We start from the raw sequence: 18,547 nt of genomic DNA, 5'->3' as shown, positions 1-18,547 counted from the left end.
TTTTTTCCCCCATCATACTGTACAACTGTCAAACTCCCATCCCAGGCCCTGTTCATTGGTTGTCCCCCTAACTTCTACTTCTTAGAATCTCTGCCTTCCTTTTAGACTCAGGTCAGGGGGTAGCTAAGTGGTGCAGTAGTAGCACCAGTCCTGAATTCAGGAGGACCTGAGTTCAAATCTGCCCTCAGACACTTGACACTTCCTAGCTGTGTAACCCTGGACAAGTCACTTAACCCTCATTGCCCTGCAATTTAAAAAAAAAAAAAGACTCAGGTCAGGGGCCATCTCTTCCAGGAGGTCCTTCATGGACCGCTACCCCACTCCCCACATGCTAGTGCCTTCTCCCTAAGGCCAATTTAACTTGCAAGTATCTCTTTACTCATACCACTGTCTCCTGCATTAGAATATAAACCTGTTAGGATCAGAGATTGTTTTTGCTTTTTTTTTTTTTTTGGGGGGGGGGGTCAGTTTCCCTAGCACTTAACAGAGCCTAGAATAAAGTAAGTGCTTAATAAATTCCTACTGGTTAGTTGATTCTACCAAGAAGAGGACAATGTGTTTCATTCTCCTATACCTCTTCCAATCTCTAAAATAATAAAGTTTAAACATGATCGTTTTTGTTTCTGTAACAACACTGGTTTAAGGTCAGGCATTGCAGTTAGGACTCCAAAAATACAAAACAGCCAATGGAGGAGGCAGTTGGAGGGTGTGGAGTGGGAAGGGGAGGTTTACGTAGCCCCAGTCGCTGGAACACGACCATTCACACAAGGAACACAAAAAAGATGAGGGTAAAGATCTCCCTACATACACTATTTCCTCCACCAAAAACTACTCATAAAGCAGTTGTTTTCATGTTTCCTTTGTCTCTACCACCAAAGTGCCCTAAGAAGTTCGATCCTTAGCAGGTATATATGTGTCGGCATCCTAAAGTCATAGATTTAAAACCAGAAAGGGCTTTAGAGGCTGACCTTCTAATCCAACAGACTTATTTTACAAATAAGGATCCTGAGGCCAAGAGCACTTCCATGAATGACACATGCAGGTTTGATCCCTGTACCGATTCCAAAGTCGGTGTTCTTTGGAGGTTGTATGTGTGTATGTGTGTGTTTTGTAGTCTACAAAGCCTGCTCACCAAGTTCTCATAGTATGCTTCATTTTGGCTTAGAGGTGGCCCAAGTGCTGTTAACCTATTCTAGGTAAGAGTCTAAGTTAATTGGGCAGTCAACCATAATGGAAAGGTTTTGAGGACAAAACAGTGACAGTGCGTGTGTCAGTGCGTGTGTCATCCGAGGGCCAGCCTGGCTGAGATGCTAAGACTCATCACCAGCTTGGTTGCAAGGTAATAAACATTGAGTCACAGCAACGATCAAAGACCAACTACCAAGTGAGAGGGATTGTTGTCCGTAGCAGGGGAAAAAGTCTAGGCACCGACAGAATCCCAAATGCTTCAAGTATATAAAGAATTCTTCAAATACTCAAAGGATTGTCACATATAAGGAAAATTCACCTGGATCCACCAGGATCTATGGGAGATTCTCCTATGGAAAATAAGACTTCAGTTCCATCTAAGCAAAGCCTTCCTAATAATTAGATGTTTCCAAAAATATCATGGACTGCCTCCAGAAGCCGCGACCTCGGAGCACTACTGGTTCTGATCTGTGGAGGACTGAGAGGCCATCTAGCCCGACCTCCCCATTTTACCGATAAGGAAACTTAGGCCCAGGGAGGTTCATAATAAGCATCAGAGGCAAGATTTGAACCCAGGTAGCCAGGTGAGAAAGAGGATAGAGTCCCAGGCCTGGAATCAGGAAAATCTGAGTTCAAACCCAGCTTCAGACTGGATGTGTAACCCTGAGCAAGTCACTTCTCCCTGTTTGCCTCAGTTTCTTCATCTATAAAATGAGCTAGAGAAGGAAATGACAAACCACTTCAGTATCTTTGCCAAGAAAATCCCAAATGGGGTCACAAAGAGTCAGATGCTACTGAGGCAAGTGAACAACATCTCTGACCACCCCCCCCACCCCCACCCCAAGTGAGTCTCTTTCTGTGTGTTGTAGAAGAAATTCTCGATTAGGATTTGAGTTGGCCAAGATCATTGCTATTTGAGGTCTCTTCCAACTCTAAGATTCTGGATTCTCATATTCCTCCTTTATAAAATCAAGAGAGGAAGTAGGGGGAGTTGAAACAGATACTCTGAGGTCCCCTTCTGCAATCAATTATATATAACTCAAAACCTTCAATGATCAAAAAGACCAAACCGTGTTATTTTAGTCAGAGCTGGAGAGCATAAAGCCCTCAATATGGTTGGGTTTTTTTTGTATACATACATACTCCTCTAAACATACATAAACTGGGATCCACTTTGGATAACACTGCACATGCAATTGGTTTGGGGCCTGATGACCACAGGGCTTTTGCACTTTCTAAATGTAGCCTTTTTCAAAGGCTGAGTTCACAGCCACTCCTTCCCTCTGCTCACTGCTCCCACAGAGCTTCCTCCAAGTCTTTGTCCTCTCTGACCTGTCTCTCATTGCCCCCAAACTTCATGCCACAGAATGATGTTATACTCTGCCCCAAATCCTGCAAAGCTGCAAACTGCCAACTCCCTCCCCAAAGAGAGCTGTCTCATTAGTCCTCTAGATGCTTGTGGGAAAGACTACGTAATGAAAATTATATTTTGAAAAGTAAAAATACATATTTCTATCTCTGCTTTAAGCCAGAAACTATCAGAAAGGGCAGGAATTTAAGTCCAATCTTTCAGTGATTTCAACAAACACTGCTGTTGACTGCCTCTGACAGTAATTAATTTAAAAACTTCCCTAGAGGAGCAACTGTTTCTTTTTGTGTTTTTATTTTTTTCCCACCAAAAATGCTACCAAGCCAGATTTTCCCCGTCAGGATAAAGGATGGGATAAAAAACTGAGATGACTCTGGTCCCCCAGGGTATCCATTTCCTATGGAGCCGAGATCCCAGGACTCTGGAGGTTTTCCTACCACAGGGACAGTGAGTCCTTGCCCGGTCACAGGCCAGATAAGTCCCTGTAGTGCTGTGCCATGATCTTTCAAGAAAAGGCAAATAATGTTTTCCTAAGTTTTTAGAAAATTGCCATTGACTTTTTTTGGGAACGTGGAGGGAGTGCAGTGTTTTGTTCTTCATTGAAATCACAAGCACTTACCAAAACAAAAACAAAAGCAAAAACAAAAAAAAACATTCCCAGAGAGATGTGAGAGCTCAACCAGGGAGATTAAAAAAAAAACAACAACCCTCGCACTTCAAAACGATCCCCTCACGTCATCAACGGTGTCCATTTTCAATACACATAGGGAATCAGTGTTCCTCTTAAAATCTGAACTGACCAGATTCCCAATGCAGAGCACACTGAAAAAAACATTCCCCTAGCCTACCTGACTTCTACAATCCTAAAATCAGCATCAATGTCAATCCTCAAACACACTAGGGGGAAAGAATTAAAAACAGCTATTCTAATTAACCCCAATGTTGCAGCACTGGAGGCCATAATATTCATTAGTCAAGAGACTAAATCCACAGATATTTAAGAAATTCTTTAAGGCAAGTACATTTTCCTTCAGATCTAACATAGGACCTACACTGTCTTCAAGATTTCAGAACTGTTACAAGAAGGTTTGCTTCACAGAATCTGGGTCAGAGAGCAGTGATCTTGAGAAGCATCAAGGTCCAGTGGATAAAGCACCTGACAGAGAGTCAGAAGTCCTGGGTTCAGATCCCACCTCTGCCACTTCCTATCTGTGTTGATGGAGGAAGTTTACATATACACACACACACACACACACACACACACACACACACACACACACACACACTGTCTTGTTATAAGTCACTGGTCTCAAACTCAAACTCAAACCGTGAAACCAACACAGGGATGCCTGCTGGCTACTTTTGACTGGGAAAAGCACCTATTAACATTACCCACGTTAAGTGTCTTTATTTTGTTAAATATTTAATCCCAAATTGCATTTTAATCTGGCTCTGGCATTCAGGAGTGTAGTGGCCCGAAGGTTGTGTGCTTGACACCTGTGCTTTAAGTAACATTATTTAAATACTATTGTGGGAAGCTCCGGTGATAGGGTGAATGGTAAAGATTGGTAAAGACAGTTCTGTGAACTCACTCAAGAATACCTAAGCACACAGGCCTGGGTCCTGGCAAATGGCCAGTTGTACTGCTGGGGATGGCCAGGAGAGAAATCTACTACTCAGACTTCATTTTTCCCTCAATTGTGCAGAGTTGAGAGAGACAATTCTTCTCAACAGTCAGCTTTCTGCAAAGGGTTACTGCAAAAGATTTTTTAAAAATCTCCAAAATATTGTTCATATTTCTTGACCAAAGTGTTATATAAATATAAGAGTATTATCATTATACCTGTATGGGAATTGTTGTCCCTAGGCAGACACACACATTGCTTCTACTAAAACAGTAATTATAAAATTCATTGAGGTCAGTAGACCATATCCCACCTGCTAGCTTCAATGCTCTTCCTTTCCACTGGCAGAAAGGAAGTTTGGCAAAATAGAAGAAACACTGGGCTAGAAGTCAGGAGATTTGTGTTTTAGTCCTGGCTCTGGGCCTACCTGTGTGATCTTAGGGACAAAGCACAGCCTCTTCTAGACACAGTGGGCTTTAATCAGTCCTTCAATCGATCACTAAACTGTGCTAAGCTCTGGATATACAAAAAGAAGCACAAGACAGTCCCCGCCCTCAAGAAGTTTACAATCTAATGAGGAGCTTGAAATGACCTCTCAAGTCCCCTTTATATTATAGAATTCTACCTTACCACTTCTTTGACTACTGTATTCTAATGCCTACCATCACTTTCATCAGCCAGACTTTATCAAAGTAAGGATAGAATTTAAATCTATAAATTGAAAGGGCTACTCAAACAACATGGGCTGAGGTCAGAGTTACACAATACAGGTTAACAAGAAATCAATCCAGAAAATACAAGTTACAGAAGCCACATCTCCCTTCCTATGCTAATATCTCAACCCCAACTAAGAGAATACTCCAATGACCTTAGTCTCCAAAAGATCTGTCCCTTACATGGAAAAATTAACCAATACCAACTTTATGGGTCATCTCCATCTTTCAATCAAATTATTTTTATATTAGGCATATAACTTAACCCCAAATGGCTTTCTGCAAAGACCAAAGGTTGGAAACATGGCAGCCACAAAAATTAATATTTCACCTGAGAAAATAATAAATTAATAAAACCTAATGAATGGAATGGGAAAGATTAAGAACTATGGTCCAAGCACTGTGCTAAAACACCACAGATACAGAAAAGCAAGACGTACCTGCTCTCAAGTGTCTCGAATTCTAATTAGTGGAGACAAGCTGTGGCTGCACAGCAGATGGAAAGGTAGTCCTTAGGGTACAAACTCTTTTCCTCTAGGCATTACCCTGGCCAAAAAAAGGCGGTTTTGTTTTGGGTTTTGTTTTGTTTTGTTTTTTTGGTCAGCCTCTCTGATTTTAATGGTAGAGGGAGTTCCTAGAGAAAAAAATCCCTTCCACCAATGCTAACTGGCAACAATTCTGCAATTTTATTAATCTAAGAGAGATGCAGGGCACTGAGAACTTAAGTGATTTGCCCAGGGTCACATAGCCAGGAGGAATGAGAGAGGACTTGTCTTCCTGACTCCATTTTGCAAAACTGCTATCATTTATTTAGAGGTGTGAAAGATATATAACAACAGTCAGGGCCTCCAAGCCTTCTTAAGACCAATCATCACAAATTATAATTTATCTAATCCCACAATATGAAGTAAAATGTAATACTTTTAAGATTTTGTTTCTATTGGCTTTTTAATGCTCAAAAAACTTCATGAAATAAGTTTTAGTATAGTCTCAACTGAGCAGATGGCTAGAGAGAAAAGACTTGTAATATACCCCTGTCCCCTCACATACTAAGCTGTGACATAATCATAGAAGTGCAGACTTGGCAGGGATCTCCATGGTCAGCTAGTACAACTCAAACCTGAAAAAGAATTCCATCCACAGCTAAGTCCCATTGTTGCTATCTCCAAACTATCTCTCTAATCCACTCCCCCTTTTTCATGCCCAATGATGATACCATAGATCAATCTCTTCTTATCTCTTCTCCCAGCCTCTGGTCTTTCCCTTCTCCAGTCTAAGCTAAACAATGTTGCTAGATCAGCATTCTTATGGTAGAACTCCAATCATAAGAGATGTAAGGTCTTCTAGGAGATAAGAATGGAAACTCTTGGAGGGTATGGGACTATGTTTGTTTACAGAGTTCCAGAACATCAGCAGACGGATCTGTGATCACACCCATTTGGATATTCTTGCCAGTAATAGAAATTGCAGCTGTACATTCTTGTGCATGGCCTTCCAGAAGTCTACCCAAAGCACTGGAAGCCTTCCTTGCTATCTATCTTCTAAGCACTCAAGCCTGTCATCCACTTGTCAAACCTCACCCTCACCATGTGACCAGACCATCTTTTTTTCAAGCATACATCTTTCCCAATAACATCAAAGTTCCTCATTTGTTTGTTATCTGTTGAAGTCTGTTCAGAACACCACAAGCCTCACAACTGCTCTCTGTGAGATACTCATCTTCTATATCACAAGGGCATCTAGGAAACAAGTATTAAATGCTTCTTGAATGAATGTCGCTCCCTTGCTCAAAAATGTTAAATGGTTCCCTACTGTCTAAGGAACTGAGTCAACCAATTCTGGAAATAAAAACCTTGCTGGTCTATATTGTCAGAAAGACTTCCAATTTTCCAAAGTTCCTCAATTACGCAGAGCCTGTGATGCTTCTGTAACAAAGTATAATAAGGTCTTACCCGTACACAACCCCCACTCCCCAGCATCAAAGATCGTGTTGTTCTAAGGAAAATCTTGGAAGTCATTTTTTTTAAACTGTCATAACACTATGACTTAGACATAACTATCTAGGCACTGAAACAGACTGAATCAATTCATTTAATGATGTGAAAATATCTCTTTCCAGTAGAGGAAAACCCAGAGAAGATATTATAGGGAAGTTAAACATCTCTGAGTCCTGATGACTAAAAAGAGAAACAAATCCGTGGTCCAGCAACCGGGAGGCCACTAGATTCCTCAATACCTTATATTTATTTATTTTTTTTTTTTTTGCGGGGCAATGGGGGTTAAGTGACTTGCCCAGGGTCACACAGCTAGTAAGTGTCAAGTGTCCGAGGCCGGATTTGAACTCAGGTACTCCTGAATCCAGGGCCGGTGCTTTGTCCACTGTGCTATCTAGCCGCCCCAATACCTTATATTTTTAATGGAGAATTCCCACCAACAAAGCCTCTTCTGAAACCCACCTTCCCAGAGATTTGCTTATTCTTCTTATATCCTAATTCCTCTCCCATCCTGACTTCTAAACATGGCTCATGAAATGTATTCAGAAAAAAAGTCCAGGATTAAGTATGAGTGCTGTCACCCCAACTACCTAGGCCTCCCCCAACCCTCTCCCCTTCCAAAACAAAACAAAACTTGGAAAGGTGGATCACTAAAGAAAAAGTTAAGGCAGCAGAGAAAACAGAGAAGGATGTTCTGATCTCAACTCAAGAGATCCAAAGAAAAAGATTCCCTGGAAGTGTAGGCTTCATCCTTTTCTTAAATTGCACTTCTGCTTCTCTGATCTCAGAAAACTCCCTTCATAGATTCACAAGACAGAATATTGGAGCTGAAGAAGACCTCAAGATAGGATCAATCCAACCCCCTCTTTTAAGAGAGAAAGAAATTCATCTCGCCCCACCTCTGCTCACCTACCTCCAGGACTCAGGAAGGCAGAGAACACTAGAATTGCTTACCCTTGCTATGTGGGGATTAAGGAGCTAATTTCTGCAAAGCTCTTTGAGCTGATTGGTGGAAAAGCCCTAAATCAGCACCATCGTTAACAATACTGGTATGCAGAACCCCAGCAGGGCAATTTTATTTTATTTTTTTAAGTCAAGCAATGTTCCCCTTCAGGGGAGGAGGCCCTTCTGGTCTGCATATGATGACTTTACCTAAAAGCAAATTTCCCTGGCCTCCCTCCTAGCTCTCTGACAGTCAGCTGCACTTCCTGCCAACATGGCAACCTGCACAGGGTGAACTCGGAGGTGGAAGAAAACTGCAGCCCTGGCAGCCAACTGCTACATCCTTTTTTAGAAGAGGATGTTCGCTACTCTACAGCAGCCTTTGTGAAAGTTATGCTCACCACTTGTGGAGCCAGCAACTGACAATGAATGTAAGCACCAATTCAAAAACTGCAAGAGAGGTGGGTAGAGTCTGAGGATATGGGTTCAAATTTCAGGCTTGCCACTTACTACCTTAGACAATTCACTTAAAACTCTCAGGGCCTCAGTTTCCTCATCTATAAAATGTGGAAGTTGGACTAGATGGTTTCTTAAAGCTCATATGATTTTTCTCAATTGTCACCCATTTCTGCAATGAATAGCCATCCTCTTCCTCCTCACAATCACAAGAACAACTAACATTTAGAAAGCTCTTCAAGATCTGCAAAGCCCTTTGCATATATATAATTACATTTGCCATTACTATCTCTATTTTATGGATAAGGAAAACTGAGACTAACCAAAATTAAGTGACTGGCCAGAGTCAAAGTTCAGGATTTGAACTCAGGTCTATCATACTCCAAGACTAGCACTCTATGCACTGCAGCACCAAGCTACTTCCTAAATTCCCTGACTCTCTAGCTGAATGCTAGCAGAGGGAAAGAGGAGGAAACTACAGCAGTCATCTCTCTTCTCGCTTCTCTCTTTCCTGGTAGGAAGCCAGACTAATATTCTGTCCCAGAATCATCAAGAGTCCAAAGTTAGCACTATTTGATGATCTCTCTCTTCATCAGGAGGGGTAAAGGACTCACCAGTGCACATCACAACCCCTCTCTGGCCCTGTTGATGGCCTTTGTGAGTTACAATGGCTGAGAACATCATTGCCAGGTAGGCAGTCTTGCTGGAAATGAATCTCCCTTTTTTCAACTGGAGGTAGGTCCTCTGATGAACCTATCTCTGGGCAGTATTAGAGTGCTACAACATTTTTATGGAATATTAAGGCTTCCAAAGAGCTTTCTTCCCAATAATCCTATGAGGAGAATAATGAAAAAACAGCCTCACTTAGAGAATGGGGTTCACAGAGAAAAAAGTGAATTGGCCAAGGTCACAAAGCATCAGAACCAAAATACAAACCAAGATTCTTCAAGACTAGCGCCCTTACCACACACAAGGAATCATTGTTGCCAGGAACATTCCAGAGAGAACTCAACCTCTTTTGTGTTTGAAGGCTGCCAACCAACAGACAGCAACTCCAACAGACCCTTGGCACATTATAAGAATAAGTCTAACAGCACTTACCTCATAGGGTTGTTGTGAATATCAAAATGCATAATAATTGTAAAGTGCTTTTGCACCTTTAAAGCACTATAACAATGTTAGCTATTACCATTATTATTGTTGTTACTGCCAACAACAATAACAATAATAATGATAAAAAGCATCTTCATACCAAAGTAAATCATGTATTGGAAAAGAACTGCCAATACTGCTTTATCTAAAGCAGTTGTTCTCAAACTTTTTGGTCTCAGGACCCCTTTACACACATAAAAACTATTGAGAACTTGCCAAAGAGCTTTCAAGTGGGTTTATATGGGTGAGTTCTACGTATCAATATTTACTTTACTAGAAATGTAAATGCCTTATTATTATGAAAATAGTCTTGGGGCAGCTAGGTGGCACAGTGGATAAAGCACCGGCCCTGGATTCAGGAGTACCTGAGTTCAAATCCAGCCTCAGACACTTGACACTTAACTAGCTGTATGACCCTGGGCAAGTCACTTAACCCTCATTGCCCTGAAGAAAAAAAAAGGAAGTAAGAAAAGAAAATAGTCTTGACCTCAGACTCCCCAAGAGGGTCTCAAGGCCCTCCTGCCCAGGCCCCTGGACCATACTTACCCACCAAGATCTCAGACTTAAAGGTTTCTCAAAATTATTTTTATAAGCAAAAACATAATCAGAGCTAAATTTGTGCTAAAACACAGTGGTACAAAAGTTCTCTCAAATAATTATGTCGTCCTTCAATATAAAATAGTAAATAGAACAAGGAAAGAGTTTTGGATAAACCATGTATTCAAAGGAAATAAAATTTGCATGCATTTTCATGGGATCACAGAATTAGAGCTGTAAAGGTCTTCAGAGGTCATTTAATCCAACCCCCCTAATTTTATAGATGAAATAATTCATCATCAGCATAAGATAGGGGAGATGTAGCTAGGTGACAGTTCATCTGGCAAAGATTTAGGGAGTTTTGTGGACTGCAAGCTCAATATATCAACGATGTGATAAGGAAGCCAATCAATCAATGAGCCTGTAATAAAGACAGCCAAAAAAAGCTAAAGCAATCTTGGGCTGCATTAATGGGGACAAGTATCCGCAACTGGAGTGATGGTAGGCATGCTGTATTCAGCCTTAATCAAAAAACATCTGGAACACTGCATTCACTTCTGGGCACCACATTTTTATAAAGGCCATGTTTGAAGACATGTAACCTGGATAGTGAAGGGGCCTTAACTTCACAGCATATGCAGGCTTTCTTTGTCTTATTTAACATGAGAATCAGTTTAAAAAAAAAAACTGGTGATGTTTATCATAGAGAAGAGAAGATTTAGAGGAAACACAATACCTATTTAAAAGGTTGTCATGTGGAAGATAAACTGTGCTCTGACCCTTAGGAGAAAACTAGAAGTAATGGTTAAATACTGAAAGGAGGAAATTTTCAGGCTTGATTTCAAGGAAAATGGCCTAACAATCAGAACTATGCAAAAGTAGAAAGGGCCATCTCTTAGGCAGTGGGATTTCCCCTCCTCACTTGCTATCTTTAAGCAAAGTCTGGATAACCATTTATTGGGAATATTGTAGAGGTCACTTTGGTTTAGGGATATATGGACACATGCCTCTGATGTCCTCTGAAATCCCTTCCAACTCTGAGATTCTGCATTTCTAAAGCTTTGTATGGCATTATCCAACAAATAAGAAAGATTAGGACAAAGTCCAGCATATAGTCTAGTTCCTGTTTCAAATACTATCAAAAATTTAACACTAATAGAAAATAGCCACAGGGGAAAACAAATCAGAGCTAAGAGGCAAATCAGTGCATAAATCAAATGAAGAAAATAGGAATAGAATATATCTATGGTTTAATTTTCCTATTAACCACAGGCTTTTCCCACTGTAATATCAACTGTACCTGTAAAAGTTATTTCAGTAAATGTTTTTCTTGGCTTAAAAAAAATTTTAATTAAAAATAATTTAGATAAAAATTTAAGATAGAAAGATTCATGAACACTATATAGTACCCTAGTCAATTCTTTCAAGCCTTTTACTATTAGGATTAAAAATCACACCCTAATAATAAAATTAATACTGATAGCAAGACACAGGATCTAAAGGATTCCAAGATCAGAGTCTATATACAGATCAATGAGATAACAGCTTTCACAGGAGACCAAAAATCTACTCCACTGCCACAATCTTCCTAATGCTTCCCAAAGCAGCTTCCACAGCACCCTGATCTTTCTCCTCCTCCTCCTCCTCCTCTTCTTCTTTTTTTTGGTGAGGCAGTTGGGGTTAAGTGACTTGCCCAGAGTCACACAGTAAGTGTCAAGTGTCTGAGGTTGGATTTGAACTCAGGTCCTCCTGAACCCAAGGCCAGTGCTTTATCCACTGCGCCACCTAACAGCCCCTCCCTGATCTTTCTCTAGAATAAAACCATCAAAAATGTCCGAATTAGGTAATGAGACTTTGTGACATGATGACCTATCTTCATTACTGGGATGTGGAGAAGAATCTGAATTTGAATATCACTACCTGTCCAATCTGGAAAGCAAGAAAAGGAGAATCCAGATATTCTTCTAGATCTCTATCACCTACTTACTATTGGGAATACTAGCAATCAAGAATTATGTTTGTATACATATATACACACATACATATGTACTCAAAGATGGCACATACACAATTACAAGAGAATCTATGTACATACTCCTTTGACTAATATATAATGAGCTACCTCTTATGTGACCCTGACTCATCATCAAAGGCAAGAGGGCAGTGATGCTTAGAAATCAAGTCCAAAACTACTGCAAAGACAGGCTAGTCAGTATGTGTTCTGCATCCTGCAAAAAATAAACTCAAGAAAATAAAACATTTTAGGTCAATGATCCATTTGGTGTCTAATGAGAAAAAGAGGAAAAATCTACAACCACTGCTTTAAAGAAATTATTCAAATTTCCAATTATGTGATGCAATGAAAATATTTTAAACTCAAAACTTTAAATTAATTGGAGTTATAAAATGCTATCATACAATAGAATGACCGGGCAGCTAGATGGTGCAGTAGATAAAGCACCTGCCTTGGATTCAGGAGTACCTGAGTTCAAATCCAACCTCAGATGCTTACCACTTACTAGCTGTGTGACCCTGGGCAAGTCACTTAACCCCAATTGCCTCACCAAAAAAAAAAAAAAAAAAGAACCACTGGTTCTAAGTCAGAGAACCTATGTCCAAATCCTTCACTACCTGGGTGACCTTGGATAAAGTCATTTGACTTACCCAAATTTCAGTACCAACTATAAGATGTAGTTGTCGTCTCTCAGATATCCTCCAGCTCTAGCTCTCTGACCAAAAAGATTTCTGGGAGAAGACAGAGTGAGGGGGGTCACAGTGGAATCTGCCCCTTCAAATACTGCAAATGATATGTCAAAAATAAGAAAAATTACTAAAAATCCTCAAAAGAAAAATTTCAAATTCCACTAAGAACTAAGGAAACCCAAAAAGTTTCCAACACCAAAATATTATGGATTAAAAGAGGCCAACACAAAAACTCCAGAACCAAGAGTAGAATCAGAAGAAAAAAAAAGTTATCATGTTCTACAAGATACAACAAAGTGATTATTAGTAAAAACAAGGAACTAAATAATTAACAGCAGATATATCAGAAGATGACATTTTAAATTATGTATGCCTATGTAATCACAAGATAGGGTGATGATTTCTAAACTCATCACTTCAGAAATATAGATGGCAGGGGGCAGCTAGGAATCGCAGTGGATAAAGCACTGGCCCTGGATTCAGGAGGACCTGAGTTCAAAACTGGCCTCAGACACTTGACACTTACTAGCTGTGTGACCCTGGGCAAGTCACTTAACCCTCACTGCCCCACAAAAAAAAATAAACAGATAGATAGATAAATAAATAGAAATATATATGGCAAGGATAAGCAATAGATCTGATTAAAGCAGAATTATTTAGAGTATAAAATAGGGGAAAGGAAACATACAAGCTGAAAGGCAAACCTGGAAAATTATCTAATTCAGGAAAGTATTTGTAAGCAATGAAGAGAAAAGTGGCAATGCAATGGATGCGGCAAGTAGAAAAATGTTTTAAATAATTGGTCTTCCCAAACTTCATCAAGAAAATAACATTACATTCCATTTCTGGAAATCACAGCAGAAAATTTCTCACTCAATTCAACAAGAATTCATTTAACTGAAAATATTGAAAACAAGAGATGGATTGTAAACACGATTCACAGGATGCCACCAGGAGGCATATTCTCACACACAGGTATTAAAGTTTTGGGGATTCCCTTATTATTCCTTGTTTTTCAAATCAAAACTGATTAAATTATAATAAAGACTGATTGTTTGATAAAAGAAAGCAGCTTTTTTTAGTACATATGAAAACAAGTGAAGAGAAAGGAAGAGTATGAAAGACATGGAAATTTCCTTCACCTATTTACATTTGTATAAGAAATGTTGAGTTATAGAAATATTTGAAACATGCTATGATTAAGATACTGACAGCTGAAGAAAGAAATCCCAGATTTCTAACCTCTCCCTAGCATATAACCCCTCAATTATACTTAAGGTAAAGTTTTAGTCTGCAACAGCTTCTAAAAATTATAAAACTGTAGACTGTAACCATTTTCTCACTGAGCTCATACAACAAGGATGACAAACAAGGTCAATAAAAGGGAAAAGTTTATTTTTAGACTAGCAAAGCCTTCTATTTTATTTGAGGGGGTCCAAAAAAAAGCCAACTCATTGAACTTGGGTTGTTTGGATTCTCAGTAAAACAAATCTCTCCTAAGCCTGAAACTCAAACCTCTACAGAGAAGGAAAAGAGAAAAGTATTCTATGCCACACTGTCAAGTTAAAACAGTTTCTCATCTCTCCTACCCAAATAGGCATTTCTGGGCCTCCTGCTGGTCATGATTTATACTGCTGGAAAGGGATACCATATGACACCTGCTGTATGGTGGTTCCAGAGCAAAAAGACTTTAAAACTAGAACTTCCATTGAAACTGGTTCAGTGTTTGTACTACTAACTTTAATGTGTAATGTTTAGCTTAAAAAGTGCTTATTCTTAAGGCTTGGTAGAAATGGGTTTACAGTGATACCCTGTAAACATTAATCCCCTGCAACACCCAGATCCACCTATTTATTTGCAATATTGCTGCCAAAGAGATACTTTATATAGTTTGTCCCTTCATCAACAACACTTAAAGGAAATAACAAACTACACAATGAGCAAAATAGGGCAAAGAGTGCAGTTGTGCAGAAAGCCAGGCCAAGATATTAAACAAGCTTTTCTCATAAACTTTTTCAAGAAAATGGGTGATTTTGTATTAAAGTGACCAACTAATAATTAAGTCAACAATGTTACAGCAAGAAGAAAAAAATCACTTTAATTTTAATTTAAATTATTTTAATGGAAAGGGCAAAAGTTTCTCTAATGGTTCACAATTATCAATTCAAGTAGAGATTCATTTTTAAATATATGGGTTGTAAATTAACCCTAATGAAATAATAAGCCTGATACTACCACTTTCTTTTTGTACAGACTATTTTTTAAAGCAATATCACATCATTAATGCCATTAAAAACAACAACAGGAACCAACTAAAAATGTCCAGAATCCTGGACTTCCAAAATAATATTATGTAGCTCGCCTGGGGGATGGGGGAGAGGGACTAGTCCTTAGAAATCTGTTCCAAACTTCTAATAAGTATGAAAGTTCAAAGACCTTCTCTCTTGAGTTTCATACCGTTGGGATCATATCTACAGCTGAAGAGAAGAGAAGAGAAGAGAAGAGAAGAGAAGAGAAGAGAAGAGAAGAGAAGAGAAGAGAAGAGAAGAGAAGAGAAGAGAAGAGAAGAGAAGAGAAGAGAAGAGAAGAGAAGAGAAGAGAAGAGAAGAGAAGAGAAGAGAAGAGAAGAGAAGAGAAGAGAAGTATCAAGAGGTATGGATACATCTCAACTTCGGAAGTCTTTTTTATCAGTGTGGTAGAATGAAAAATGGATCCCCTCTAAGAATAAGGAAGACCTGGGTTTTAATCCTGCCTTTGAAAAACTGGCTGTGTGCCATTTAGCTTCCTCGTGTCCAGAAGTTGCTGACCTGTATTGAATGGAGAGTTTTCATAGTACAAGCACCCATACCTATATACTCAAGAATCTGTACCCCTTCAAAAACAATCCTGTCTGTAGTTACTTCACAAGAGTGTACTTAAACCCCACTTTCCTCTACCCTAGATTTGCTGACCAGGTAAGGTATCCACTTGCCTAAACCCTAAATATTGTACATTTACACAGGAGGTGATAAAAGTTCCCAAAGTTGGATCAAACCTGTAAAAGAAAAGGGAGACTAGAAAAAGTAAGGGTCTCAAAAACATTTTAATAGAAAAATTCTTAAACACTTCACCACCCGGTTTAAGTACCCCCACGCCCACTGAACTGAATATGGCGCACAAACCTGGGTGGGGAGGGAAGGTGGGGAATGCAGAACCAGTGTGTACCCCTGGCCACTTAGGTTTCCCTTCTTGGGTTTCAGGACCTGAACAAGCCAGCCCCAAGGAGGGAAACCACCAGCCCGAGCTGAAATCAACCTGGCCCTTTACGTTAGTGGCCCGAGAGAGGTCACATCCGGCCTCAACGTGGAACTTTCCCAGGTTTTTAAAAATGCAAGCTACGGTGGTGTGTGTGAGCCGACTCAGAGGCCCCCGCAGAGGCCGGGAGACGATCGCAGGCGGGACGACTAAGGTTTCACTGCTCGCAAGCCAGCGCTGGACCAGCGAGCAAGGGCAGCAGCATCAGCGCGCACGGGCACGGGCACCGCGCCCCCATCTTGGGGAAGGCGCAACGCCCGGCACCGGCAGGCGCGCTTGGCACAGGGGGCTTCCCAAAGACGCGCGGCAGGGGGGGGGGGAGGTTTTGCACAGAGAGAGTGAGAGAACGAGCCGGCCGGCGTCACATCCAGAGAAAAAGCATCTTCCCCACACCACACCCAACCCCACCACCCACCACCCCAACGATGCAGACAAACACAAACCGAGATCCGGAGAGCTTCTTTCTCCCGGTTCCCCGCCCGCCCCCCGGCCCCCCTCCCCCCCCCCCCCACACACACACACACACTGCCCCAGGGCACAGAGATAAACCCAAACCCAGAGCATAAGGTTAAAAGGCCCCGGAGGGAGGAGAAAGCAGACAGAACCGCAAGAGTTACGAGACCCCCAAGCGTACGCGAGAGAGAAGAGGTGGAGGCGAGTCAAAGAGAGGGGGGACGTCCCCAGCTGCAGAAACAGTTGCATGCATGCGACCCCCCCCCCGACACACACACCCCGCCTCGAACATCTGGAAGGGGCTCCTGGCTTTTCTAGGGAAACCAGAAGAGGAGGAGGAAACCGGTCCCTTCTTCACTCCTCCCCGGCTGCCAGGGACCCAGGAGATAAAAGTTTGCACTCTGCGGCTCGGCTGCAGTGCGAGTCACATCCGCCGAGCTCAAGCACTCCCACAGACCGGCCTCCTGCACCAAGAGGTTCCCAAGGGGTGCGGGGGGGAAAAAGCCGGTAGGCCGCGAAAGCCGGCTCCCGCCGCCCCCTCCTCCTCCTCATCCTCGTCCTCCTAGTCCACGGGGCGTGCATGCATGCATGCATGCATCCTTTCCCTCCCGGGCAATCACCCCACCCACCCACCCAGCCTCCCTCCCGGGCCCCGGGGTCGGGTGAGCCCGGCAGCAGCACTGACCGATCACCTCCTGCAGCTCGTACGCGTCCCTGCAGATGGGCCAGCCGATGGCCTGGGCCGCCGAGGCCGCTCCGGCCGCCCCGGCAGCCGCCGCCACCGCCGCCGCCGCCGGAACCGGGGCTGCCGTGGCCGCGGCCGTCGCCGTCGCCACCGGGGCTGCTTGCTGGGGCTGGACGTGGACAGGAGAGTCGCCGGGCTCCGCCATGATGCTGCTGGAGAAAAAGGGGGTGGGGGGTTGGGGTGGGGGGGAGGGAAGAGGCGCCCCGAGCAGCCAACGACCTTCTTGCTACTCCTAACTTCCCTTCCTTCCCGGCGGACACCTTTCACCCGGGCTCGCGCACTCCCTCCCTCCCTGCCTGACGCCCGCCCGCCGCCTGCCGCCTGCCTGCCTGCCTGCCTGCCAGGGCCAGCCACAAGGGGAGGGGAGCCGAGCCGAGCCGAGCTGAGCGGAGAGGCTGAGCACGCCAAGGGGAGGAGGGAGGAGGAGGGAGGGGGAAGAGGGAGAGAGTGAAGAGGAGGGAGGAGATGAGGGAGGGGGAAGGGGAGAAGGGGGAGGGGAAGAGGAGGAGGGAGGGGATGAGGAGGGGGGGAGGAGGGGGAAGAGATGGAAGAAGGAGGGGGAGGGAAGAGATGGAGGCAGAACGAGGAGGCGGTGGCCGCTACTCGCTGCGGCTGGCTGCGGAGGCTGCTGCCGCTCGTCTGGCAGCACCACCCGCTCATGCCCCCAAAGAGCTAAGGGAGGGAGGGCTGCTGGGTCATTTGCATTAGCTGAGAGACTTGCCGGGCTAGGTCTCTGCCATTGCGGGCAGGGAGAGGGGGGTGGGGAGTGGGGGTGAAAGGCGGGGGAGAACGAGATGGGGGGGTGGGGTAGTGTAGAGAGAAGTTTCCATTCACTGAGCTGGAGCTGGACTAAGATTTTTTTCTTTTTCTTTTTTGGTTTATTTTTTAGTTTTAATACCTTTAACATCTCTCCCGCCCCCTTCCTTCCGATGCCCAGGGGAGATGAGAGGGAGGGGTCAAATGTGCAATAGCCAAGCCCCAAGCTGATTCCTAGAGGGAGGGGGTTTCGAACCCTCGGTTTAGCGATGCGGTCCGGAATGCAAAGACCTAACAACCCCCATTATGAGGAAATGAAGGTCTATTAAAATGATAGAGAAGGAAGCAACCTCAAGGCACTTTTTTTTTATTAGGTCGCCAGTTAAAAAATAACCTAAGTTGTAACTTTCCGGTGCTCTCTACCTGCCAATATTCCTTCCCCACCTTTCCTAATCTAATCGTAGTCCTCCATTGGTGAATGAAATGCCATTCGTAAACTTGTTCCCAGCCCTTCTGATCCCTGGGAGGTGATGATCTGGAATTTTGAAGAATGCTTTGGGCGCTCATTTCCCAATTCTAAACACTTAATAATGAGATCTATTAACCCATTCAAGAACTGT

At 42.7% G+C, this 18,547-nt stretch overlaps 1 protein-coding gene across 1 annotated transcript in view; it reads right to left on the bottom strand.

Moving 5' to 3' along the window:
• Nucleotides 1-17,331, bottom strand: part of STK39 (serine/threonine kinase 39) — a 323,317-nt gene extending 305,986 nt beyond the window's left edge. The window contains exon 1 of the mRNA XM_043998694.1: nucleotides 17,112-17,331. Within this exon, the coding sequence (XP_043854629.1) occupies nucleotides 17,112-17,316 (205 nt within the window). The 5' untranslated portion in view covers nucleotides 17,317-17,331. The remainder of the gene's footprint in view (nucleotides 1-17,111) is intronic.
• Nucleotides 17,332-18,547: the final 1,216 nt, after the last annotated feature.

The sequence above is a fragment of the Dromiciops gliroides genome, chromosome 3 (genome assembly GCF_019393635.1).
Source record: "Dromiciops gliroides isolate mDroGli1 chromosome 3, mDroGli1.pri, whole genome shotgun sequence".
Classification (NCBI taxonomy): domain Eukaryota; kingdom Metazoa; phylum Chordata; class Mammalia; order Microbiotheria; family Microbiotheriidae; genus Dromiciops; species Dromiciops gliroides.
The sequence above is the reverse complement of the archived record's forward strand: the minus strand, read 5'-3'. Positions and strand labels throughout refer to the sequence as shown.